Genomic DNA, 27,697 nt, shown 5'->3' on the forward strand with positions numbered 1-27,697 from the left:
AATTTACCGTTATGATAGTATCCAAAACCACGAAAGCAGGCCTCAGCCTCGTTATTCAAAGCAAGATCTCCTGGATTGCATCAAATTGGCTTTTAAACTTAATACATCATAGTTGAAATTTTGGCCCCCTCCTTAAACTATGGGATTACTTTTATTACCTTTGTTCAGGCCAGGATTTTGCCTGAGGAACAGCTCTACTGTTTAGCATTATTTCATAACTATCTTGCTAGATGCTCTCCTGTTTGCTAAAGTATGTAGGCTTTCCCCTCTTCAACTTCATTCAGTGGGCAGAGCAAACGATACTCTCAGCCTCCAGAGCAAGAAAGACTGAGATGACCCAAAGTGATCTTTTATCCAACTCTGTCATGCTACAGAGCCAATTTCTCCTTGTCTCCAGCTCAGAGGAGACTATTGCAGATGTTTGCTTTAGGGTTCAATTTAGCTTGTAGCTTTCTTCTGGTTGGTGCTCTGTCCAGGAAAGACCTTTTTTGGCAACTGCAGTTTGAAATTCTGTTTCAATCCTGGATCTTAAACTGCATTGGAGAAGTTTACTAGAGATGCAGCAACTCTCCCTCCTTTCCTTACTGATCATTCCCTGCTATCTGCAGCAGCCACTAATTTTTGCATAAAGCACAGCTTTAAAAAACCTAGTGCAGACAACCACTGCACAGTGTCACTAGTGGGAAGTTAACTAACTGGGATGTCAGAAGGAAAAAAATTAAGTCTAGGTTTACCTGATTGGGAATACTGTGAAATAGTACGTTCCTAAGAACCATTAAATAAGATGAACATAAACACAGTATTTAGCATAGTCAAGCAGATAAGATTCATTCCTAAAAGTTTCAAGGCTTATTTGGTGTCAGCTTCAGACACACCTCCCTTCCCTCTAGCAGACAGATTTGTTATTAAGAAGAACACCGAAACCAAACTGCCTGCCTTGCAAAATTTGGTCTGACTTCGCGTGATTAAGACGGAGCGATTCAGATCACCACGTTTTGTGACCAGAAGGGCTGAATAAACCCGTCTGAAGCCTTGACCTAAAAGCTTTGACTTCAAGAGAAGAAACTGGCAGCGAGAGCAAAAACTAAACAGTTTGCTGCACTGTTTGGGCAGGCACCGAGGCAGTGCTATGCCATGCAGCGAGTAGGTGCCATTAGCTCATCTGTCATTAGTTTAAACCAGCACGAAGCAGAAGTCTAAAGCACACGGAAACTGCACCCTCTAATTCTGATTAGCCTCTTGTTTATACCACATTGTGGTAAGCTCAGGCTGCATTGGCTCACTTAACCCTTCTGCAGGCATGAATGTAGTAACTCCCATCTCCCTTGGAGAAGGGAAGGAACACCTCCCTCCCCAGAGGGTTAGCAACAGAGAGAAGTAATCCTGCAAACTACCACCACCGCCATGAAGACATCAGCTGTTCCTGTTCTCATCTTAGTCCTGCTTTACATCAATGCCAGCACAGAATGGCCTACGCACACGGTCTGCAAAGAGGACAACTTGGAAATATATTACAAAAGCTGTGGTGAGATTTTATTTTTTTTTTAATTTCCATTTTCCTTTTAGCCAGGCAACAAAGTTGTTCTTATGCAGTGAGAGAGGCTTATAAGCCAGGCAGTGAATGGAAGGGTAACATTCCCAACCAGCACTGGGTTTCACAGCTAGAATATTTTTAGTCTTTCAAATATAGCTGGTTTGGTTGACACACACACATAAATCTAACTATTTAGATAGAAGATAAAGAGGAAATAATGTAACCTAATTCAGAATAATAAACTGTTCTCAAAAATCCAGTTCAGCATTAAAGAGATGACTTCGGATTTTTATCTTGAAGTTAGGTTAATTAAAAAAAAAAAAGAGGAAGGCCCTAGATATTTATCTCTTTTACCCCTGGGACGACAGACTCTTCAATGCACTGATCTGCTCTTTTCCTAATGTGCAGCAAGGTTGTGGTGATGTGCTTTCTGTCCTCCCACTTGGAGTGACAAGGGACCCAGCGTGACAGCAGGAAGGATTCCTGTTCACTGCCACTGCACTTAAGGGCTGCTGCTAAACTCTCCCTAACAGAGGCATTTTCCAGGGACCATAGGGGTTGGTTTGTTCTTTAAATCCATCGTGAAGAAAAGGAGCAAGTGGCACTGGAATGACTGAAAATGAATTCACTGAATGGTGCCTGCTTTCCACCTCTTGCTTTGCTGGCCTTGTGCCTCTCCTATTGTGCTGATCTGCTTTACAACTGGGACAAAGGGAATTAGATTCACAGACGCCTCATTCATTTTCCGCACGTGATGTGGAAAGCGATTCATGGCAAACGAGCACCCTAGAGTTTGTTTTTCCAATTCATCCTGATACAAAGGATTTCCCAGGGGGCTTTTTCTCCCCTGTAGCTTTCATGCTGTTTTGCACACCCATTAAAATAAAGCCAGTGAGGGACAAGAGAAGTAAATAAATATTTGTAATGCTATTCTTTACTGGCCTGCTCCCAGGAGACTAAAGTCAGGCTTCACATATTATAAATGGATACAGTGTATTAGGAAAACATTTAATTAGATATTGAATAAAAACTTTGGCATTGTTTTTATTTTAGTAAGAATTTGTTGTACAAGTTAATTCTGCTCCCACAACAGGGCACAGTTAGCATGAGATGCCATAACACAGAGGCACAGGCTACAGTTTGAGTCCATTCAGACAATGATGAAATGTGTCTGCTGGGCATGTGTCAGGCATTGCTTCTTACTGTGCACACCACTGATCTAGCTAACAAAATGCATTTGTTTAGAGCTTATGTGCCTCTTGTTTTGGTCTGCCACACACAGAAAGGTAAGAGGTACATTCATTCAGGAGGTATTCACAGCTTCAGAAGCACAAGCCAGAGATCATACAGGTCAGGTCCCAACACAGAGTGGTTTTCCCTTCTCCCAGGCACAGCTATGGGAGATAAGATTACACAGATGTGGAAGCAACCCCAAAATTAAATCAGATTCCTAGTTTGAAGCCCAAATCCTTGCTCCCTTAGAGCTCTGGCAGGTTCAGTTGTGGCAACACTCACAGCTGCTGTCACAGTGTTCTGCCCTGCCTTTTTCCAGAGGCTACCACACCTGTAGCATCAGACCAGGCTGCATGCATCATCTGCATCTCTGCTGACCCAGTTCATTGTCTAGTAGTTTGCACAAAGCAGAAAAACATTGGGCTAAGCCCAGAATTCTACAGGTGGGGAGGATTAATCCAAATACACTACTCTACATTCCCTGCAGAGAAGGCACTGCTCTTACTGTGTTCACGGGCAAGCTCACAACGGTGCCAAAGGTGCCATTCACACTTTCAGGAGAGGGGAAGCTTTGTCACCACACTGTAAACCTCAGCTAGGTGGATAGAACATAACTTCATTCTTTAGTTGTGTCTTGCCAGTTGTTCTCACCCAGAAGAGAATAGACATGCTGGTGCATCAGTTTGACAGGCCCCTTTCCCAACAAACCTTCTCAGGACAACTTTGTAATGTCAGCAAGCACAGAGTCAATGCTAGGCAACTGCCCATACTCTGTAGCTATTTCAGGGAAAGACTGCCCCACATGTCCCTCCAGTCTGAGAAATCCCCATGGTATTTCCTGCTCCACTGAACATGCCAGAAGATGACACATTTTTGGGATACAGTGGCCACAGTGAGGTGTCTAGTATGAAATCTTGGATAAAAGATTCCCTGTTGGCTTCAAGAGGGTCAGCATTTCACCTCTGTTGTTGTTACAATAAACTCTAGGATGTTATCAATGAATCAGAGTTGAATCAAGTAAAAATCTAAGGAAGTCGAGAGAATTTTAGCCAAGTACTTCACAACTTTATTTCTGGAGCTGAATGCCCTCTGTCAACAGATTAATAGAGTTGAGTCTGAGCATTTAAGAAGGAGCTAAGTGTTCATTTTTACATTGCAGTTTATCAGATCCTCTCCTATAACGCTGTAAAAATTTTACTGAAGCCAAAAATATGAGCTAATATAACTGTGAAAAACGTAGCAGAGAAACTTAGGTGGATAACTGAAAACAGAGAGAAGGTATAGCAATCTTCTGTACCCAGGAGCAAGTCCCAATTCCCTGCAATAGGCACTTGCCCTAGCTTCATCCTACATCTATAATGGGTAAGATAAAACACAGAGTGAGGCTGGGGGCTTGATGTGAATCCAACAGAACAGATCTCCATTCCCATCCAGCCATGTATCAGACTAAATGTTCAGTAACCAGGACCTCAAGGCATGCATCAAAAGAAAGGGCTAAACGAGACCCTAGTGATCAATACAACACACTTGTAAAAAAAAAAGTAATCTAAAAGAAATCAAACAAGTATTCTCAGCAGCAGGTCCATGGTGAGAATCTCTCAGCCTGAGAGACAGGTGGTCTAAAAGTAAAGTAAATAGAGAGTATGCTGCCTCCTCTGTATAACCACAGGAGACAACACCGAGACAGTCTATAAATGGGAAGACATTTCTCATCAGTGCCACTCTTCCTCCCAGGAAGAAGTGACAAAAACAAAGGAAGATCTCAAATGACCACAAATCGCTTTAGAAACCTGGGCAGGAATCCCAAGATAAAAGCAGCACAGGTTAACATCTCCAACTGAGAAAAGAGAACTGTAATTGGCAAGTCTATGCAGAGACATGAAAAGAACCTGCTACACAAATGGCTGATTCCTATCCCTTTTAATTTCACAGTGATTTTTTACAATAACTACTCTTTGATCTTTCCAGCTACATTTTAAAAGGCAATTGTCTGGGAAGGAAAAGGTGGGAAGGCAACGGTAGCAAAATGCCCCAAGCAGATTCCAGTGCTATTTAAGTGTCAAGCATCCACCTGAAAGTGTAAAGTAGTCGGAGACTACAAAATATAGCTCCTCAATATGTCTACCAGCACCTGCTTCTAGACCATTCATGTAAGCCTAATTGTTTTTTAATTAACCATGAAAATACTCTTACAATGTAATGTTCAAATGGGGGCCCTCTTCATAAGGTAAAGCAGGTGCTGCTGCTGCAGACAAAAAAACCCACACATTTCTCAACTATTTTTCCAGCGCTCTCTTGAAATGTTAGTTGGGCCTGAGTCGACAAGTCAGTGTCTCAGAATGCCTGGTTTGTTTTGACCAGCAAACCCAGACCAGTATGCTCAGTGGTTAATAAAGTTCTACATTTAGATTAGGACCTAGGAGATTTCAGAGCTGCCTGAGACTGTAGATTTCTTGACAGTGCAGAAGAGGTTACTGACAAAGCAGAAGGTTCTTAAAGGGGTCTGGAGAAAATCAATCATTAAGGACTTTTTTTTTTTCCTGTGCACAGGAGGAAATAAGAAGGAATTTCAGGGAGATCTTCAGGAGAGTCAAAGTATTAGAATCTGAAGATGACATTTTGAGAAATATTCCCTAGGCTTTATAAAACACTGTTCAGACCACATGGGATTTTTTTTTACTGTCAAAACACATTTCCCAATTCAGGTCCGACTTTGTTTGCTTTTTCTTCTTTTTCCATCTGAAGCAAAGTTAATAGCCATTCACTGAAGTTTCAGGAGAAGAAGCAATCAATCAGTATTCATTTCAACCTCCAAAACGTAAGTATGAAACTAGTTGTGCCCTTTACAAGTTTCATATCCACAGATGTAAAAATAAGACATATTTAGGGATATGGATAACCATTTGCTTTAATTAATGTCTTCTGCTAGACAAAGAAACAGCACCCTCTGGTCATCTAGAGAATTATTTTTACACGTCAATGCCTCTTCCTAAACAGAGCAAAGTCAGACTGAACTTACGTCCCCTGAGCCCTGTGACTGCCTACATAGCTCTGACACACTTCAAGCAGGGTCATTTCTATAAAGCTTTTTCCTGTCCTGAACTGGTACACCAGGAGAGCGCAGCACTGCCCACTTCAGTACAAGCTTGCACTAGACTGCATATACAGACAGGAAAAACTCATTTGTATGGCTTTTCTTTAAACTTGTGAGCTCCAATTTGGATCTCTGTTAACACAGCCCCTTGAAGTCAACAGGGTTATTCTGGTGTAGATCCTGCTCTGGTCAGACAGTGCAGTATAGACATCCTCCTGTTAAACTCTGCTTTTAGGGAACTTTTCAGTGCTTATAAAAAAAAGAAAAAAGGGTAGACAGACTGGTTGGATTACAATTTTCTGATGATTTGTCTCCCCATGCTGAATAGTTTCAGTCTTACTAGGGTCCCCCTCACACACTCAGCCCATCATACTCATTATCCTACATACTAAGAAATTGAATGTACTACTTCTGTTAAAATCCTCTTCTTCCTATTTAAAAACAGACCTGCTCAAACAGCAATACCAACTTGTAAACAATCCTGCTAAATTGTTATCATTGCAGCACTAATTTCACAGCACATCACTGTTTTCTATGTCAACCAATGTTACCAGTGCCTTTTCCTCCCTTATTTCCTTTAGTTAAAGGATATAAGCAAGTCAGTAGCTTCAGCTGGCAAAGAAAACTCAGCAAAAAAATTCTCCCCTCATGCATCTTCAGGGCAAATGTTCTTCTAGACACTTGGTAAAATAAGGTTCTTTTTCCATTATTCTTTGGCAGACGGATTGAGCCAGATGCTTCTCTTGGACTTATTTATTTCCCTCAAGTAGTCTCCAGCAATTGCTTCTGCTTGTAAATTATTTAAAGCCACATGACACCAACTCCCCTCTGATCTTTTGTTGCATAGATAGCTAATGGGCAAACAATCAAAGAACTTCAGAATTTCACTTGAAAACATTTTGTTTGTTTGCTCTGTCCAAGCCATCTTAGTGTCGCAGCCTTGCTGCTATACTCATCTGGTATCGCTTACTTATTCCAGTGGAAAGGCCAGATGTTGACACGCACATTTCTGGCAGCAGATGTTAACAAAGTGAAGCTATCACCAGAATCAAGGTAGCATAGATATGAGCGCACATGCAAATCATCTTGTAAAATTTTGCTCCCTCCATGAATTAAGACTACTTCATCTATTTCATCCTCCGCTTCATTAGAGAGGATTAAAACTTTCTTTTCCTATGTGACCTCTTAAGGTGGTTCTGATTTCATTCTACCTCTTCTTTCAGAGAGGGGAGTGTATTTAGTAAGTTTTAAACAGTAAATGGTAAGGAGGCGCAGGAGACAATTTCACACCTCCAAGGTACTCTGGCAAAAACATTATGTTCAGCATCTAGACTTTGAACCATTTAGAAAAATCAATATTAATGCTTTCACTGAGACTTGTAGTGGAGAGAATTAACCTCAGATGAACTTTTCCCACCACATTTTAAATTTTCCCATCTAATTTAGCTCTCAGAAGTTTCCTCCCAGTGCCCCCTTCTTCACCAAATCAATGAATGTCCTGCATCACAGACTGCAAAAGAGGGTTGTTTATGTGTGACAGACCCTCCTGCTTATCTCCAGCTGCTAAATTTAAACTAGTAGACATGTTTTCCGCCTATTGACTTTTGCCATGTCTTTGGTTGTTGTAAAGTCACTGACTCACTAAGGTATCGCAAGCAGGAGGGGTAACAGCCTGCAAGGCAAGCCATAGCAAAATGCATTCTCCCCTTTAGAAACAAATAGGAAAGCCATACCTAGAAAACTGTGTATTGCATCACAGTCCAGAAGTACTGTGGGCAAGGCAGAACTGTAATTTGCTGCTGCATACTGAATTTGAGTCTTTACAGAGGGAGCAGTCTAATATACTAAACAGGTGAGTCACAGCTATATTAACAGTTTGATAAAAGTTTCAGATTAGCTCCTGTATTACATAAAATAGAAGTTATCAAAAGGCACATTCACTCCATGAAATCAGGAGCAAGAACAAACCACAGTTGCTCATAAGTGCTCCAGTGTAAAAATTTCCGTGTAAGCATATGAAGCATTGCTAGGCTTTCTTGAGATTGCCACATCATCTCATCTAGAGCTGTCATCAAGGCCTCAGAATAGCTCTGGACCCTACAACGCTTACACTTCACGAAAGAAAAGAGAGGCAGGAGACCAGGTTTGCAGCATTTTAACATCCATCAGCAAAAATATCCAGAATAAACTAAGAAAATTTAAAACACCTCAGAAAAATGCAAAAAGGACTTCAGCGTTATTGTGTGTTGGTGTCACTGCACCAGCTTCAAGGAGGCTTAAGGCAACCTAAAACTAGAGAGGAACAGTGGCCACCAGGGAAAAGATGTCCAAATACCCTGTACAGAACCACCACGTACCAAACCCAAAACCTTTGATCTGTACCAGATGCTGCTTTTAGGCTCAGGAGAGCTTCCAGTTGCCAAAAGCTAGGATCTTGAAAACTACCACAAATTAATTCAATGCACCAGTTTCCTCTTCACCTGAAGATGGATGGCTTCTGTCAAATGATCCAGTCGTGATTGTGCTCGGGCGGGTAGGAACCCAGGTAGCTTCCTCAGAAGAGGAAGCATGCCATTCCAATTACAGCTTATTGCCACGCTCCTGCTGTGGATTTGAACCCATCCTGGGAAAATGGGAACATTTAGCCCATTTATATGCTGCTGATTACTGTTCTGTACAATCAGTGGCAAAGCCTGCTATCCCAGAGCATGGCATGTGTCTAACAGCAGGGCAGTTTCTAGCAAAGTTTAGTTCTATTTCTGATAGAAGTCTCTAAGTCTCTTGTGAATCCCCCATCATACTGGCAAGCACTGATGCCCAGAGATCTGTCTCAAGTAGATAAAAAAACACATGGAGAGACGAGACAGATCTGATTAGGAATACAGGCAGTTACTGTATGCATCTTACTCATGCAGTGCATGGTGTTTTCTTACCCACAGAAAAGAAGAACAAAGACTTTCTCACTCCAATACATCCCCTGCTGAGCCCAAATTAATGCAGCATTTTCTTGTTACACTGCTGTAGCTGAAGCCTGCCCTGCCTCCTTTTCTCTCCTAAGCTAACTAGGACGAATCAGGATTATCAACTACAAATACAGATCTGTACGTGCCGTCTCTCAGAGGTGGCATCTTTCAGCTTTGTCTTCTCAAACAGGTTTAGACAAGACTTTGTCGTACCACAAAGTACAGAAACCCCCCTTTCCAAATACCACCGCTGGCAAAAGGAAGGAAAGTCTCCATGAACCTTCAGACATCAGGCCTCCCTTCAAGCCCTGGCAAACAGCTCTAACAAGCCTGCTGTCAAGAAAGCTGGTTTGGGCAGGAAAAGGCATGGAGACTCAGGTCAAGTCTTTGGCAAGGCTGCTTTATGCATGGTGGTGACACCTCCATCCTCAAACACAGCCCTCCAGCTGCAGAGAGCCCCTGGCACCTGCTGTCTTTACAGGGGCTTCCCTCCAGCCCATCTCACAACTCCTCATCCAAGCCACCAGCAGCTCCATGGCCACAGGTGGCAGCTGGGTGACCCCAGCTTGGTACTGGGCAAATCTCTTCCTCTCTTCTCCATCTGCCACACTTTGAGCTCTTTGCTCATGGGATGAGCCCTCCATCCTGCATCTGTTCCTCACACCCCAAATGCTGCTACTATTGCGGTCAGTGCCCCAGCATGTCTGGAGAAGCTACCGGCCTTCTGAGTCACTGTTTCTGAATGTTTGCAAATTTGGACAGCAGTTATACTCAGCAATGAGTTTTATTTGAAATAGTAAGAGACAGAGTTGTCGTCCTTTATTTAAACTAATTTTGTGAGACGCTGGAATTGCTTTGCTCCAAAACTAGGGCCATAAACACAGGCCAGTAATGCCTGTGCCTTAATCTAGTCAAACTGTATATCATTGCTCTTTGCACTACCAGTGTTCAGTGTTCTTGAGAGAGGAGTGGAAATGCTTTAAGTTTTGCATGAACACTTTTTTTTTTTAAACCCTATTTTATGTTTGTCTTGCTACTGTTCCGGGGTTTTTTAGTTTGTAGATTATACTGACACCAAATCTTCAGGCTTCCCTCTACGGCCATGTAAGTTTTATCATAAAAGAGACAGTTACTCACTCCAGCACCCATCTCTAAGAGCTTCAGGTTTAAGCAAACCTCAGAGACCACAAGTTGATAGTTCTATTTGCAAAGGGAAATTCCCCCACTCTGTACCCCCAGGATGTTAAGGATACATGAACTATAATCTTCCCTATTCCTTCACCTCCGTGTTGCCTAAGCAAGCCAGAAAGATACAGGAGATAAAACTTACCACGACTTCTGCAAAGGAGGCCAGAGTGCCTGTCCAAACTAGGCAAAAGCCCAGAGCTGGTCATGTCTGAGGTCAGCATCTTAGGATGAAGCACACTTATGATAAACTGGCCACAGTCAACATGAGTCCTGCAATTTGTTCAGCTCCCCTCTGATCAGAGGGTCTCTCTGCTTCTCCCAGCCATGTCTGGACATGGCAGCAGCATGCAGGAAAGGCAGGCCAAAAAGGGAAGCTCATTAAACTGAAGGCGCTCAGGGAAATCTAGATGCACAACTGGAGAGCTGCTAATTCAGCTGATGCTTCTTCCTCAGTACTTTATAAGTAGATTCCAGTGTCAAATATAACCTTGAGCATTCAGGTTAATTCATTTAAATAGACATTAAAGGGAAAATGTTGAGTGAATACATAAAGTCTGAGGTCCCAAACAGTTCCTCATTCTTTCCCTCTCCTTTCATCACCTTGAGTGTTATAAGGACTAATGATTTAATTTTATTAAGAGCTTTGAAGGTGAGGAGTGTTGGGTAATTACTAGATATGTTTCTTCCTTGTGCTAATTTCCAGCTCCTCTAGCACCAGTATGTCCTTGTATGACCCTACCCACGTGCAGCTATGTCATTCTATTCAATTATGTGGCATATCTGCTCCTAAAAAGTGTTATTTTGAAACACCCAAAGCTTACCAACTTGGAGAGTCTTCTCACCACTGCAAAACTTAGAGATGTGGACTCTCATAAGCAAAACTTGCCTGCTTGCTGCTCCTATTCACTTGTACCACTGATTTTCATGCTCATATGGAAACAATGTGATTTTTAGAGCAGATTCAGATGAGAGTAAAGCCAGTAGAGGATAGTTATCAAGATGGGGGGAGGAAGAGAGAAGAATAAAAGACGGAGGCTGTTGTACCAGCCCAGCAAAACTCCTATGACAGGTGCTTCCCATCTGGCCATGCATTTTCTGTAATGCCCAGTTAGTCATCTAGCAGCTCAGGCTCCAAGGGATATAGCCATAGCAGGTTAGCACATTATCATTCCCAGCTGTCTGCTTCATCTTCCTGCTGGAGATCAGCTCCCAGAGCACAGGAGGCTGAATGGACACATGGGGTGTGGGGGAAGCCCCAGCTCACAGCACACTTGTGATCAGTAGGAGCGTGAGCTGGTGGCCCTACAATTTCAATAAGTGAGGCACAAAAGTGTGTTCCCATCTGCTGTCACTGGGGTAATAATCTCCATCAAAGGTACAAGGCTTGCAGCCAGGAGAGTCACACAGATACACCACTGTAAAGATGTCTGATCTCATTTACCTACGAACCTTCTGCCAAGAACAAGTGCAGGAAAACTAGGAAGAAGGCTGTACTACACACGTCTGTTCAGTCTTCTGGAAAAACCCAGCCAAATTCATCACTGTGAGCACCTCACAATAGTAAGCCAGGCTGCAATCTTGCACTATGATGCTGCTACAGAAGAAAAACCACATACCAAGGTGATATAGTGATATATCTCCACACCAGGGTACTTGGGTGAGGGTGAAACAGGAGGTGGGATGCATGGGGTCAGCTGGCACTATGCCACGTAAGATGTGATCAGTAGCAAGATGCCAGGTACATCCCAAATTTACCTCTCAAAGCAGGATTGTACTACAGAAGCCCATCTTCAGCGAGAGCTGTACAGTTAGTGCTAGACACAGTTGAGAGCTCAGCATCAGCCACAGCATCAAGTTCAAACAACAGATCTAAGAGATCTTACAGCTCATTGATTGTTTACAAAAGCCAAAGACTTGCCTCTTTCTCACAGCCGTTGCCTGAAAGATTTAGAACTGTCTAGAGAGAAACTTCAGTCAAAATCCTGCTCCCAGGCACCTTCATGCTAGTTGCAAAGCTGTTGCAGCCCAAGCCCTTCTCACATAGATACACAGAGACACAAAACCCGCCCTTTTCCCCCCCCCAACAAGCAGTTTTTCACTGATAAACCTCGACATGTTTGCAAAATTTCCAGCCACGATTTAAGTGTTGGTAATATATCACAGCTGAACTAGAAAAGCAAAACTCTGCAATCCGTCGAAGAGTTTCTAGCTTTAATTATGGAAGAGGGAGCAGATTGAAGGGAGTGGGTGGAGGGAAGTCTGGGAACATACCGTACTGTGCACTATGAAATGTTGCAGGGAAGTGGAAGGCTGGAGGGCAGCCCCACGTATTTTAGAGATTTAATGGTAAATGTTATTGCTCTGAACATGTGAAAGACATAACATGTTTTCTTTTTTTCCAGTCTAACCAGCTCACTTCATATTGAGGCAAACAAGGAAGAATAAGTATTAAGCCTCCATAACAGACACACAGTGACTCATAGTTGTGCATCTGAGATGAGGCAATTGCCATTTTTGTGTTTCAAGTTGCCTTTGCCACACGAGGGACTCCTCAAGATTTAAAGAGGGGTATGGCACAATACCTTAGTTCATAGCACATAGTTGAGTTTACAGACATCTTCACTTAAAGGGTTAAAACCCACTATTTTCTTTAATTTCCTTTTAGCAGCAACCTTTCTGCCTACGTGTTTTGGAATACAGACTTCCTTGGCCACCACAGCTATCCCTTCAGTTGATTTCAGCAGGAGACCCTCATGCCCACTACGATATCTAAGATGTTGGATTGCAAAGTCCTAGCCTGAATTTCCACAGGGAGATGGTCAGAAAATTGATTGGGTTTATTTTGCCAGTGAAAAAGTTTACATTTCTCAGCAACAGAGCAACAACACAAAAATCCAAGTGCTCTAATTCACAAATTTTGCTGGAATTTCTCATGTAAGTGCTTCCACACTCTCTTCCTCTCTGGGGACCAGACAACATTTCTCTGGATACAGGAGTTCTGTGCTGTGTCAGTAGCAGTGCAGTAGATGACACCCATGGCTCTGATGCACCATGAAATGTGTCATCTATCAGAAGAGCTCAACCCATAGGGGAAAAACAAACAAACAAAAAAAACCCAAACCACCCCACACAAATAGGTGTGAGACATCCAAATTAAAACAACCCTGAGGTCAGGTTCATCTTAAGAAGCCCATGCTTTCCAGAGAAGCTTGTTTCATGAACATCCTGTTTCCATCCAAACAGTTATCGATGAGAAATTTTAAACTAAAGTTTCAACTTCTAGTCCCAATACCATGATTTAATTTGTTGACTAAAGCACAGCCTAGTCTCTTTGAAAAGAGAAGAGCAACATGTACATTGCAATGCCATTTTTGACCATAGATCCCTCTGGAAATTACAGAGCTGACAGTTTCAGTCATTTGACAACCAGCACTGCTTGCCGGCATCAATGCCCACGTTGCTCTGAATCTGAGCAGCTGCTTCCTGAACCTTATCATCACACCACACGCAAAACAGGAACAAGAGAGGATCTTGCAAAAGCCCAGAGGAAAGCGGAAACCAAGCCCTTGAGAGGTGGCAGAGACCAGAGGGGAAGCAGGCGTAACGGTCCTGGAGAAAAGAGAAGTTTGACATGCTTTCCAGCTGGAGCAGGAAACTGCTCTCCCACCCAATCGCAACAGCTTCTGAAGCTGCAATAACAAAGCCAGAACTGGCAGGAAAAATGAAAGAGGAAAGAAAACCCTCTGACTCTTGTCACACTTGAGTAGGCTATAAACAACTACAGGCACCAAATTTTGTCCCAAGCAGATCATGCAATTGCAGAGACTGCTTTAGTGGTGTGGAGGACAAAATCCAGCACAGGGATGCAGAGTTCCAGGAAATACCAGTGACTTATCTCCCTCCTTTAAGGGGTTATTTTAGTTTACCAGAACTTAGGAGCTCCTTTTGGACCACACTGAGAAACCATGTGCTGCAGAGCCTGGCTTCGTCAGAGCCCCCAACTCCTCCTAGCCCTTTCATTCTTTTCAGGCTCCTCTCTAGGCAATCAGGCTTTGGTCACCCAGGCTTGCTCCCTGCCAGCTGCTACAGCTGTAGGGCACCGCTGCAAAAATAGGGTCAGACTATGGAGATGCTAGCTCAGCCTCACAGAGGACACTTGTGACTCATGTTCCACCACAGCATCAAAGGAAAATTCTGCCAACCTGTTATTTTCAATTCAGTGAAAGTTGAAAGCAACAATAACTTAGAAACAGAATTCAATTCCCAAATCTATATTTTGTCACCATCAGCTCCATGTAAACAGAGGAGCCTACAGCTGCTTCTGCACGTATCGCAGTCACTTCTCTGGTTTCCACAGAGAAGGAAGTTGGGTGCACAGGCTGGCTGGAAAGCCACCATGAGGGACAGACCTATGCCTAAAGCAAGGCTTGAGGCTCAAGATGATATGCTGCCAAACTGGCCAAATCTTTCACCTCCAGCCACAGCTCTGGAAAATACTTGCATATGCTGTTGGTTGTGGCAGCTGAGCTGTCAGTTGTTACTGCCGGCTGTCACCAGGGAGTGACACGTTGGCAAGCCTTCAGGAGTAGCACAGAGTCTCAAGGAGGCTATAAAGAAAGAATGTGAAAGTAGGGGGAAAACAGTTGCGTTTCTACAAGAGTTTTGGAACTTCATGCTGAGAAACAGACACTGCAGGAGCCACGTTCATGTCCATCATCAGCTGTAAGACTCCCTTTAAACCCAGCTCTGCTAAAAACTCCCAGAGAGAAGGAAATGCAGAATATTCCCCTGGGTTAGAAATAGCACATGATGGTGGACCCAGCATGAAACACTGCAGGATCTCAGTTACACTATTTTACTTTCATTTTTGGACGTTTCGTCACTCTTCAGGATTCAGGCTCCCAATCAGCCTCACCAAGCCGTCTTGTGATACAAATTAATTAAAAAACATCATCATAACCAGTTGCTTGCCAGTGCTGAGGAAGGAATGGCAATGCACTGGGAAGAGCAGCAGCTGTGCTAAGACTTCACTGTTGAACAAGTATTGACTACCCACCACTGTGGGGAACTTGCTTTCCCTGAACTTGACTTGTTTTCCCCCACAGTAGGTTTTAGCCACATATAGGCTATGACCTAAACATGCTCCAGATTGAAGTAGCTATTAAACACAGGGTACGGGAACTTTGAGCACATCTTGGAGAAATTCTAAGGAACATGTAATGGTATTTATAACATTCATATATTTTATTGTTTTCTTCTATACAGCATCTCATTAAAAATAAAGTTTTCTACCCATTGCTGCTTTCTGTCTCCAAACAGATCCCCAGCAAGATTTTGCTCTCAGCATTGACCGTTGTTCTGATATCACAACCCACACCTTTAACATCAGAGCTGCAATTGTCCTAAGTAAGTGAATTGCTAACTTCTTACACCACAAACAGGTAATTCATGTGCAAGTGCTCATGTGTGAGTATTAAGTAGTAAGCAAGGGCGATAGCCTCCTATGAAGTTTCTCAGAAATTAAGCCCATTCATATTTTAAAACCTGTGTGGGCTCCAGAAACATCAGTTCTGTTATCAGCTCTGCCTTAGACTACATATGTCACCCTAAGCAGGTCATATCAGCCATCAGCCTCTGTTCCTCTCCTACCCTTCATTTGTACGTATGGATAGCCAAGGTGGGGGTCACTCTAGAGCTTGTTTTCATAGCTAAGTCTTCTGGAGAGAGTCTTGTTGAATGAAACCACTACAGCAGCTCCACTCTTCTGCCAGCACCAGCAGTGCTTACCAGATCACCAAGGCTGACCCTTGCAGGTGGGAAACTGAACTAAGGAATGCCCTCAGAGTAGGGTGGGGGCACATCCCTGCCCCTCTTGGGCATGCAAAGAAGCATGTCAGGGAGTGCTGGGGATCCAGAGCACTGCAGGAGTGCTACCCTGGGGCAATAGTCACATCACCAGCTCACCATCTGTGCTAGCTGAAATTATACCCTCCAGCACTTGACTGATCAGCAATAAAAGGTCAAAAGCAGAACTGCATTTGAGCTAATGGGCTGGGCGCACAAGTTAATATTAGCCACAGTTTCACTTGTGATCTTTGCACAGGAAAGTCACTCTCTTGCAACCCTGTTGGCCCCAAGCTCACCTAGAACCTCTACTACTAGAGCATAAATATGAGAGCACTGCTGTATGGTCCTAGTGCTGAAAACGTGTGCCAAGTGTCTTTTAGCATTTGGGAATGCTTCCTTGCATGCAAAAGGTCTCCCTCCTGTGAGATATGCTGTCCTTTTGCCCACGGACCACCAGTTTCCAGGTGGCTGCAAAGTTACTGCAAACTCACATTACAGGCTATAGCAAATACTTTTCCAACAACTCAGAGTACAGGACCTCCCTCTAAATCCAATAGCCTCACACTAGCCATATCTACATCAGCAAGCCAGGCACAAGCAGGCAACCTCCCAGCACTGCCAAGCTGCCATGCTCATCCCTGGCACAGGTTTGGCCCAGGCTAGCTACTGTTTTCCTAGACAGCAAGTACAGGTACTAGGCTGCTCCCAGGGGCCCATTGGATATGGTCCCTCTACTAGGGACAGTAGGGAAGAAAGTTTAGGTGCTTAGACACAAGCTTTACTATGCCAGTTGGCCTCAGGGTCAGAGAGTGGTCATGGGCATCGTTTACTTAACAATAAAGATATCCACTATTATTTCCCCTGTTATATACTGGAAGGGTATATAAGGTCCAGAGACCAGTTCCTGCAGCACAGATTTCTGTGTATCAGGAGTTCTCAGTGAAGAAAAAAATATTCAATGGCTTAAATACCAGAGGAAAAAAACAGCATCTTTTTAAAAATAAAGTAATAAACTTGTTCACCCTTGCACTTTCTCTGAGCTATCCTTCTGCTTTGCATGTAGGACACAGCATCAAGGAACTGTACGTCAAGTTAGACCTGATCATAAATGGGAAGACCATCTTAACCTACTCGGAGACGCTTTGTGAGCCAGGTCACTCTAAGCTGATTTTCTGCGGAAAGAAGAAAGGAGGTAATTTAGGTAGCACACTAAACGTTTGTCAGCTACTGAATGAATACTCCAAGCAGGATGCACCTGCTGTGCTGTTGAACGCACCAATACATCGTAGTGTTCTGTTTACTTCGACAGCATGTTAATGGATGACAGAAACACAGTAGGGCAGAGATGTTTTAATTTCAAAAGGCTGCTTTTCCCCCTAACCTGTTTGCTTGCTTTTCTTTGAATCACATAACATTGCACACACATGGGATTTCAAGTCCATAAAAAAATAACTGTGGTAATGTGACCCATTCAACAGCAGAGAGGCTCATAAGCCCTATTTATAGCCACATGGTTGTCGTGTGAACAAGAAGTATTGCAGAACTGGCCTTTATTTTTGTCAAAGAAATAGCTGAGCAAACAAACCAACCATTCTGAACATGTTCTTCACTATTAAGCAAGTAACACTTCCTGTCCTTAAAGGCAGTTCTTAAGTCACTTTAAGAGGAATTATGTTTGAATAAGGATATTAGGACCAAGATACTATTGAATATCATCTATGCTTTGCATCTTGTTTCTGCTCAACATGTGCCTATATGGCAGTCAGAAGATTTCAGTTCGTGCCAAACTGTCAATCGGTGCAGACTTGCACTAGTTGGTTTACAGTGGCATCAGCTGCTCCTAGAAAGCAGGTATCTTTAGTCCCAGGTGAGCCTGGGCACCTCAAGGTCCCTTCTGCCATTACGCAGGCCAGGTAGCGCAAAGTTAGCCATGGTGCGTCCAGAAGAACTATGGTGATGCCTCTGGACTGTCATATCCTCACATCTTAAACGGTTATCTTGAAATCCCTCTTACACCATGATCATGTCTTTAGGCTGATTTTAAAATAAACAGGTAGAGCTGCAGGAAGTTTCAGAGTTGTGAGGGCACCAGTTAGTTTCAGAAGCTCTGCATTCCTTCTATTCACTTGCATCTCCATCTCGATAATGCTGCAATAATTCATGTGCAAGGGCTATGAGTTTAAAGACCATACACAGCACTACAGCTAAGACAGCCCCTGAAAAATTACTAAGACATTTCACACAGCATAGAAATATCAAAGAATAATACAGAAATGCTGCATGAACAACCAATTATGTAAATCCTGTAAGCTAGATAGATAAAAAAATTAAATTCAGAGGTTTCTTCAATTCTGTATTGAATTATAAGGGGGGGAAAAACCACCCACAGACCTACCAAAAAACTATCTTATTCTGCTGAAGTACTAAATAACATCCTTTAGAGAATACATTAAGGAGAAGTGGAGTCAGTCCTGAGCTGAGCAAAAAATTCTATTCATACATTAAGCCACAAAGACAAAACCTCCTGGGGTTTCCAAGTCCCTTACACAGGTGATTGCTTCTACTAATTGAAGTATATTATGATATGAAACCATAGTTTAAATAACACTCTAGAGATACATATATATATCTTCATTTAGAAACATCCCTAAGTTAGGACTTCTGCCACACACTTTTTAATACACACACTCTTATTCAGTAGCTGGTTTTATTTAGTAATTAACATCACAGTGGGAAAGAAGTGAACTTTCTCAGACTAAGGTTCAAACTGAAAACGTGGTATTCCTTAATTAGTTGACATTTGATTCTAACCCATGTTTTAGGACACAGAAGTGAGCTGAAGACCAGTTTGAAGTGACTCAGCACAGCCCTAATTTACCATATTAGCACAGCTGTAAGTCTGACCTATTACCTATGCAGAAGGGACAACATCATGAATGGCCAAGCATGCAGCCTAGCGAAAGTACAGAGGAGCACACAGCCCTTTCAACTGAAGTGTTTCCTGCAGAGCTCCTTTTTTCCTGTTGCACAGGCAATATTTCCAACATCTGGCCAGACCTGACCTGAGTTTAAACACAGTTCCACACAAAATTTGTTTGCCTTCCACAAGGCAGCCAAAAATTGCCTGTTCTTCCCTTTCCTAAAAGGAGACAGAATGTAGTTCTGCTACAGGTTTTGCTGGTCCACTCACTCCTGTGGATGAGTGGAGCAGAAATTACAAGGAAGAGAGACTTAAGAGTCAGATGTGGCAAAGTCTTGGGTATTTGGTGGTGTATTTTTTTTTTCCCCCCTTTGCTCTCCTATAATGCTACAGTTTTGCCATGACTGGAAATACTTAAGGAGACTTAATATAGCTGGAGGTTTCATGTTCATCATAATCATATAGTATTTACTATTTATGTTGAGAAGGTCACATCTGGTGCTACTCACTGGGACTCCTAAATAGGATTCCAAGATATTTTTCTTTGAGGTATACGACTGTTGTGAAGTTGCTAGCTCTAAGGTTGTTCTTAAACGGACAGTGGCCCATTTCCTTGCAACAATAACAACAAAAACTGCTAAATTCTTTGTGGCATAACATGAACTTAGCTCTTCCTCTTTTTTTAGTAGGAAGTGCTGGTTATTCCCCATTTTCTCCAAAGAAAATAGTTACATAAGATCTAACAGATTTCCCAATGCAGTAACTAAAAATCAGAGAAAGAGATCTACCAGGGTAATATTTAGCGATGTGCCAACCGCAATTTGCAGGCTTAAACAAAACTTCCTGGCAAAAGACAGTCGCATCCTCTGCAAGTTTTCTTTCAATCCCAACTGATAAAGGCACCATCAGAGAACCTGCACAATTCCCTTGGGCATACTCCTAAACCATAGAGAAAATCCACCCCCTGCTTCAGACCTCCATTCTTTACATTATTGCCTCTTTTGGTAGGTTACAGTGAGCAAGTTTCTAAAACAGCATTTGTGAATAAAAATAGAGAGCATGGCATGAGTTACAGACCTGAGTATCACATTGAGAGTTTACATACACATTTCTGAGAAAGCAGCCACACCACAAGGTTCAGTCATTGGGCTGATATACAATGCTGTCTTGCTTAGCCCCTTCATCTCACTTTTTCCTCCTCAGTAAAGAAAGTGGATGGTTCTCACCCAGCTATGTATTTATATACGTTTTTCTCACTCAACTATACATCTCTAGCTGGCAGTTATTCAGATCATTCCTGCATCCCTAAAACTCACAGAAGTTGTGTGTCAGTTGCATGGGTGCAAGATCGTGTCCTAGAAGAGCTCCAACATGGAGCATTTAAGTTCTAAAAAGATTTAAAACAGAAAAAGGAAGAGGTGGGTGCAGATGTACAGGGCCTTTATATAGCACAAGAGTGTGAGAATGTTTAAAGATTTTCAGTGCAAGCAAGATTTGAGAAAGAGGAGTGAGAATTTCATTATAGGTGTTCCATCAGGGATGAGAGGCATCTTCATGATAAACGAGAACTAGTAACTCCAAGTAATCCTCAAAGTTCTTACTTACATATTTGAAAGCTGTGCTTCAGACCGAAAGCTGCTAGGGGCCTGCTCACTGGCAGGGAAAATGATTAAGTTACTTTTGGCAGAAAAAAAGAGTGAAAAACTGTGACAACAAATGCAATGGTATCACCTTGAATCAGTGGTACATTAGAAACGTTTTCCAGGATGCTTTGCAGAAGTCACCTTCCAGTTAAGTCTTTAAGAAAAACAGGCTGAACATGGAAGGTAGACTGAAAGCACATCACTGATGGCAGCATGCTTGACAGACACCATAGCTTACCAGACAACCAATAAAGACACTGGGGAATTTTTAATGGAAAGGGTGCACTCCAATTTCTGCTGTTCCAAATGTTCGTACAATTTTGCAACTACATCTGGGCTTGCTCCAAAAAGACCACACAATTCTTTCAGTGAGCTAGGCTCAGCGTTTGTGACAGTTAGACTTCCTGCAGCAGATGTGTTCATCCTCTTTCAATGGAGGAATGCAAAAATGTATGAATATATGGAGAAAAATGTATATGAAGGATGCTGTGATAAACTACAGTCCTTAAAGCCTTGGAGGATGTTTACACTTCTGAAATTATAGCAGAAATCCTCATGTGAGAGGAACATTGAATGGGCTTTGAAAAGCCTCATCCAGCCAGCATAGGCACTGAGGAGGTTGTCACAGTCCAAAGTGAGCATGAGTGACAAAACCCAGCAGATCTATGAGTCCATATTATATCCTGGCCGGTCTTTCTTAGCTGAAAATTAAAACCGCCCGTGCTTTCCTATCAGATTGTACTTTCAAAACAGTATAGTCCTTTTTACCCCTGCAATGTATAAGCAACAAAGGTCACAAGAGTTTTCTAGAGGCCTGGTTAGAGAACCACAGAATGGTTGAGGTTGAAGAGACCTCTGAAGATCACTTAGTCCAATTCCCACACACTCAAGCAAGACCACCTAGAGCAGGTTGCCCACGACCATGTTCAGTTGGGATTTTTTAATATATCCAAGGATGGAGACTCTACAACCTCTCTGAGCAACCTCTGCCAGAGCTGTCAACCTCACAGTAAAAAAAAAAGTCTTTCCTGATGTTAAAGGAGAAACATCTAATGTTTCAGTTTGTGCCCACTGCCTCTTGTCCTGTCATTGGGCACCACTGGAAAAAGGCTGGCTCTGCCCTCTTTACACCTTCCCTTCAGGTACTTGTAGATACTTATGTGTTCTCCCATAATCTTTCTATTCTCTAGGCTGAACAGTTCCAGCTACCTTAGCCTCTCCTTACTGGAGAGATATTCCAGTCCTTGATGCTCTCAGTGGCCCTTCACTGGACCCTCTCCAGTAGCTCCGTATGGCTAACAGCTGTGGACCACCACACGACCCCTGGTTAGAAAGGGCTAAATAAGGGCAATGCTGAAGCACAAAGCAGTAAACATGGACCTCAAACTGGACACGCAGCACCTAGCTCAACAGTTTGAGGCTCCTTAAAAGACAGGACAGCCCATGAGAGTGACTCCATTGATTACTGAGCAAAGGCATAGCTACCACAAATGAGAGCAATCACGGAAAACTTCTCAGAAAGAGCTAATGCAGAGCCCTAAGACTGCATTCCTCTAGCTCTGATGTAATCATTACTTTGTCACAGCAAAAGGTGGAAGGGAATAACTTCTACCTACACCGAAGGAGAGAGAAGCAGCATCATCATTTCAGAGGCAAATTTATGACCTGATGACTCTTACTTCATTCTAAATTACAGGCTTTGCAGAGCTTGAATGCTCCATCTATATGTTTAGACTCTGGACGGCTTTGACAGTCTAGGTGAGACCCTAATGAGCCACGTGATCCAAGAGGAGTTTCCATGTCCCTGTGGAGACAGACTTTGGGGAAGGGTGATTGTTCACAGTCCAGTTTCCTGTCCACTCTCCCCTGCTGCCATCCACGAATTTGCTAGGCTCAAGGTTGACTGAAGGCTTTCTACCAAACAAAAGGACACACAAACCACGAGCCACACCATTGCATGATCCACACCACTCTGAGGGGGCAGCTCACAACATGGCTTAGCACACATACAGCTCAAGTCTCAAGGGAGTCACTCATCACTCAAGTCATGCATTCTGCAGTGCCTTTAACTTCCATTTAGACTCTCAAAGTTGTGAGCTGAGAAGTGGGCTGTACCGTATTTTTAAACTTCTTGAGTCACCGCTCTCTGCGGCAGAGATGTGTCAGACTCCAGGGCTCTTGCTTCATGCACAGAAGCAAGCAGCAATGGTGACTGCTCTGTGAAAAGGAGAAGACTTCTTTGTGTGCAGGTGAGGTAGCTAGGGATGCAGAGGTGAATGAGTACAGCAGAGTGCTGCAGCACAGTTGATCAGTTTGAGTGACAAGCCAAAACATACTTATTCTATTCTCTGGTTTGGTATCAGGTTTTTCAGGGCAACAATGAGAAGTTCTGCATCTTCTCCACCTCCCAGGATCATTAGGGGATTACATTTAACAAATTCCTCATTAATGCAAAGGTGTAGAACATTGATGATGTCTCAGGTTTCTCCTACTCTTTTCCTAGTTAATCTTATAGTCACGATTCTTTCATGTAAGTTTGTTACAAGGGATTGACTAACATTTTGTAGCATGCATGGAGAAGACCTTCTGTGGACTCTTTCTAAGTCAGATACCTACTGCATAGTGAGATGGACCATACTGCATAAACATGTCACAAACCTTTTGTCCAACATTTCACAAGAAACAGTTTAAACCAGCACAGTGAGACTGGACTAAAAACTCTCTAGAAGTGACAAGCATCAAGATGCCAGCACATACTCATAAATATGATGAAACACTTACTCCTCTGTCACTGTCAAAGTAAAGAATATTTCATGACACCTACAAAAGAGAATCCTTAAACAGTTCTTAGACTTTTCCATGACTTGTAGAGGGCAAGTTGTGCAAGAAATTCTGAAATATCAAAACATCTACAAATTTTATTTTCAGTCAAGTCTGCACGGTTTGCCCCAGTAAGCTATGAAAAAAGTAGGAGGAACTGCAGAACAGCTTGCTAATTCTGTCCATTAGTGCCAAAGTTGCCCTTTCTTCCACAGCAAAGAGCAAGTGTGCCTCACCATTAGGGAGATGAGGATTGGAAGGTGGAACTCCTGGGCTCGATTCCAGTCACCAACACAACTTGTGATGGCTTTAGCACATCATGTAACTTCTTGGTGATGCTCCCCTCAGCAGTGAGATAAATATTCTTATTCCTTTAAGGTCATGTTCAGCAAGCAGTCAGAAGTCCACACCTACAGAAACACTCAGCTCAGATTGTTTTGGGTTTTTTTTCCAGAGTTACCAAAACAGTATAGTTCAACTACTGTAGCTGCAGATGTTTAACATATCATGCTAAAGGACTTGTGTTTAGCAATTCCTCTCTCCTTTCATTTCCCCATTGCAGGACAACACTGACACAGAAACACCCACCTAGCTGTGCAAAGCCATACCTCCCTCCTCCACTCAGGCAGGGACTGCAGGTCCTGCTTGAGCCCAGGCTCTGCCCTGCCTTCCCCATATAGCAGTACACTTCCTGGCACTTCTCAGGCACCTGTTGCAAGACTGTATAGAGCTCTTTGCAGTTCCACAACACTTGTCACTGGAGCACTTTGAAGTGCTATTAGAAAAAAAAACCACCTACAATCAGTTGCTTGTTTCCTTCATGTGCTGCATGTCTAACCACACACCACCATTTTTGCTTTTCAGAACACCTCTACTATGAGGGACCAGTCACACTGGGAATAAAAGAAATCCCACAGGTAAGATGGTCACAGCTGTGCTCCCAAGCAGAAGGGTTTTCTGAATGAGGTATGGTCAGAGCACTACCAGCAGTCATGTCAGCATATTCCAAGCTCTCCTAGCTGGCACACTGGATCTGATCATGTTTACATGACTAATCCTTTTTGATGTGAAATTAAGTGGCTTTGCTTAAGGCATTAAAGAACCACCAGTATCCAGAGACAGACAGGTTTTCTTAGGATAGCAGATCTCCTCCACCAGCACTAAGTCATGCAGCCATACAGTTCTTTAGAAGGCTCCCCATCTATTACTCTTAAAACGGCAACAAAAGAAGCATCTCCAAGGGACTCCTAAGAGACCAAGGCTGCAACTCAACTCTTTCGTGGGCTGAGCAATTTGGAGAAGCATATTCATCCTCTCTGACTATCAAGGCAAAATTGCAATTGTTATCTAAATTATGTGTTCCAGTGTACATATACAGTGTTAGATATAAAGACAGAGGTCTTCTAGGCTGCAACTGAAAGTGCAAGTTATTGGGCTAGGAACACTTTCTCTGGACTTATGGAGTCTTAAAACAAGAAAATAATTTCTTAGGTGAGAAAACAGGCAGTACTCCAGACACTGTTCCAAATTTCCTGTTCATCCGTTACAGATGCTTTTTACAAGCAAGCTTTCTCCACATTCAGCTAAGTGTCCTTCTTAAAGGTCCACAAAAATCACATTGCAAAGCAAGACAGGTCTCAAATGCTGAATGTACCATAGTGTCTCTTAACCAGGCACAATATGAATCTACAGTTTACCAGTAAATAACAAAGGAATTTTAGTCACATACACAAAGAGATTAATTGAAGGGTGAAAAGGCAAGATCCGGATCATCAAGTAAGCACAGCATGAGCTCTCAGTTCTTCAGCAGCAGATAGAATTTAAGTCACAGCCTCAAAGATGAAGTCTGGGGCCTGCTCAGCATTGGATTGGTCCAGGTGCAGGAAAAGGAGAAAACAAGATCAGAACAGGGATACAGAACAAGAATGTGAGTCCCAGAGAGCTGGGCTTCCCAAGACCTGCAAAGGTGGTAACAAGAACAGCTGGGTTTGGGGAGGATCGAGCCTCTACAACAGCTACCATCTCATATGTCTCAGTCTCCCCTTGGTGATAGCAGAAACTACAACCTTCATTTTCCAAGGCTTTCACACAGGGAGCTGGGCCCCCTTATGCAGGCTGTTATCCCACCCTTACCAGCCTGCTTCCCTAAAGGATACGCCTACAGATGCTGTGTTGAGCAGTGCCTCAATCCCTCACACTGGAGTGCCCAAGCTCATATTAGTCAGCATCCTCCTCCAGGAGCAGCTTTACCAACATACTGAAGACACTTCTGTAGCACAGGCTCTAGACAAACTGAATAATAGGTCTTTAGACCAAGAGGAAACCCTAGAAACATCCACACAGACCAGTTAAACTCCAAATTCAGCTAATTTGCTTGGAATTAGAGCCAGAAGTTCTAAGACTGTTCACAAACCTCTTTTAATAAGAGTTTTTACCCATGAGCAAAAGTTATTCTAGAGGAAGAATAAATCTAATCACCAGCAAGCAATGTAAATGAGTTATAAACTGCTTTCCATGAATGAAGCAATAAGCTTTTGAAGAATAAAATGCTTATGAGAAAGGCAGTAAGAAGCCTTTTCTGTTAATTAATCAAATAACACCATCCTTCCATGCTGGCAACAAGGAGTTATTCCACGCAGCAATCGGCATCTTCCCATCACAAAGAATAGTCTCATCTGAGCAGCCCAAAGGACATCTGTGCAGTCTGCACAGCAGTTACAGCAAGGCTGTATTCTCAGGAGCACGTTGCCGGTGGGTCTCTAAATCTGGAAGTTACACTCAGCTTGAACCTCTCTGTGAGGACACAGGCCAGTTATTGCTTTAGAAATCCTATGGTAAAAGACAAACACCAAGAAGCCTGACTCATTCTGTCTGTGCTTCCTTCTACTCCACAATCAGAAGAGTTCCGAGCAGGCCAAGAGCATTCTACAGTTCAAGGCCAGGAGGCCACTGCTGCCAAGTTCTGCTATCCCAGGTTTTGCTCCCCCTCCGCACTCCAAAGACAGAAATAAATACTGCCAGGCTAGCAATCTAGATTGAATTAAATCTAGTTCACCTATTTCTCCAAATTTTTAAATGAGCCTTTTTACCTCCCTTGCCCAGTGCTTCTCCTTCTCCAAGTGTCTTGAGAGAACAGTTTTGACCGATACAAAAAAAAGCCGTGGCTTCTTTAAGGTTGAGATTTTTCACACTGTAATGATAAAAGTTCTCTCCAAAGCCTGAATTATTAGTAGGTTTAACTACACAATTTGAAATTAAACTGCCTCTTGTTTTATTATATAGGAATTCATCACATATTGAGTCATCTATACACAAACATCCCCCAAGGTGCTCTCTTTTTATAAAAAGTCATATCCATAGCAGTATTCACACTGAACAATGAGATCCAAGGAAGAGAAGTGCCAGACAACTGAGCACCTCTTCCCTTTCCAGTTACTAAACAGCTCAGGCCATACTGTGCTTGCTTATGAGAAGTTACACAGGTTTGAAAGGAATTTTTATGCATCAAAACATTTTGTTCTCCTTGCACTGTTTTAATTTTGAACTTGTGCTGTCAGCACTGATATCCCTGATGAGATTATTTTGGCAGAAAATATAGGCAAGTCCTTTACCAGTTCGGAATCGCATTGGGACAGGAAAGGGTTTGGAGGAACTTGATGGGAAATGTGTTATACTGTTTCTAGAAAGAGGACTCCCTCATAGAAACAGAAGCAGCCATATATCACTGATGGGCTAATCTCTTGCTTTATTTGTCTCGTACAGGGAGATTACACCATTTCAGCAAAGCTGACTAACGAAGACCACGTCATTGTCGCTTGTGCCGATTTCACCGTGAAAAATTATCTAGAGTATTATTAGCAACAAACCAATTTCATGAAAGCTACAGACTACCAAAGCTATTCAAGCTAAGCTAGCTGCTTGCATGCTACAACGATTCTGATGCTGTTCCTCTTTATAATTCACTATTTTCAAGAAGTCACTAGACCCTCTAGTGGTAATTTTATCTCTAAATGCCCACCATAGCCCACTTCTTGCTTCTAACATATACAGCTGCAAGTAGAAAGTATCTGATACCAACATTCTCATCTTAAGATGAAATTAGCATGATGAAGAACAGGTGAGAGCCTTAACTTTTTTTTGCAGTAAGTTATGGAGGTATCAATCATTAACACAGGCTAAAGAAGGATTTCATATGTATCATATATTATGCAGTTACAGTATTCAACATTTTCAGTCTTCCCTGGGGCCTATCTGAAGCCTCCACTAGTATAGATTTTGTTATAACCACAGAACAAAGACCAAATTGGATGAACATGCCTATTTTCCAGTGATCCATGCCCTGTCACTGGATTCATATCACCCAAGTCTTCTGGAGTCTACCTGGAGGTTTTTTTTCCTTTAATGTCTTTTAAGTGATATGTGAATCATTCTCTAAGCTATGTGCTCTTCTTGCTT

The 27,697-nt window shown here is 42.7% G+C and overlaps 1 protein-coding gene across 1 annotated transcript; it reads left to right on the forward strand.

The window, feature by feature from the left end:
- The first annotated feature begins 1,305 nt into the window (after nt 1–1,305).
- On the forward strand, nt 1,306–27,697 carry LY86 (lymphocyte antigen 86). The gene is made up of 5 exons (XM_009984726.2): nt 1,306–1,525; nt 15,332–15,418; nt 16,923–17,051; nt 24,107–24,159; nt 27,005–27,697. The coding sequence occupies exons 1-5, from the start codon at nt 1,405–1,407 to the stop codon at nt 27,098–27,100; spliced, it is 486 nt and encodes a 161-aa protein (XP_009983028.2). The 5' UTR covers nt 1,306–1,404; the 3' UTR covers nt 27,101–27,697.

The sequence above is a fragment of the Tauraco erythrolophus genome, chromosome 3 (assembly GCF_009769465.1).
Source record: "Tauraco erythrolophus isolate bTauEry1 chromosome 3, bTauEry1.pri, whole genome shotgun sequence".
NCBI classification, from domain to species: Eukaryota; Metazoa; Chordata; class Aves; order Musophagiformes; family Musophagidae; genus Tauraco; species Tauraco erythrolophus.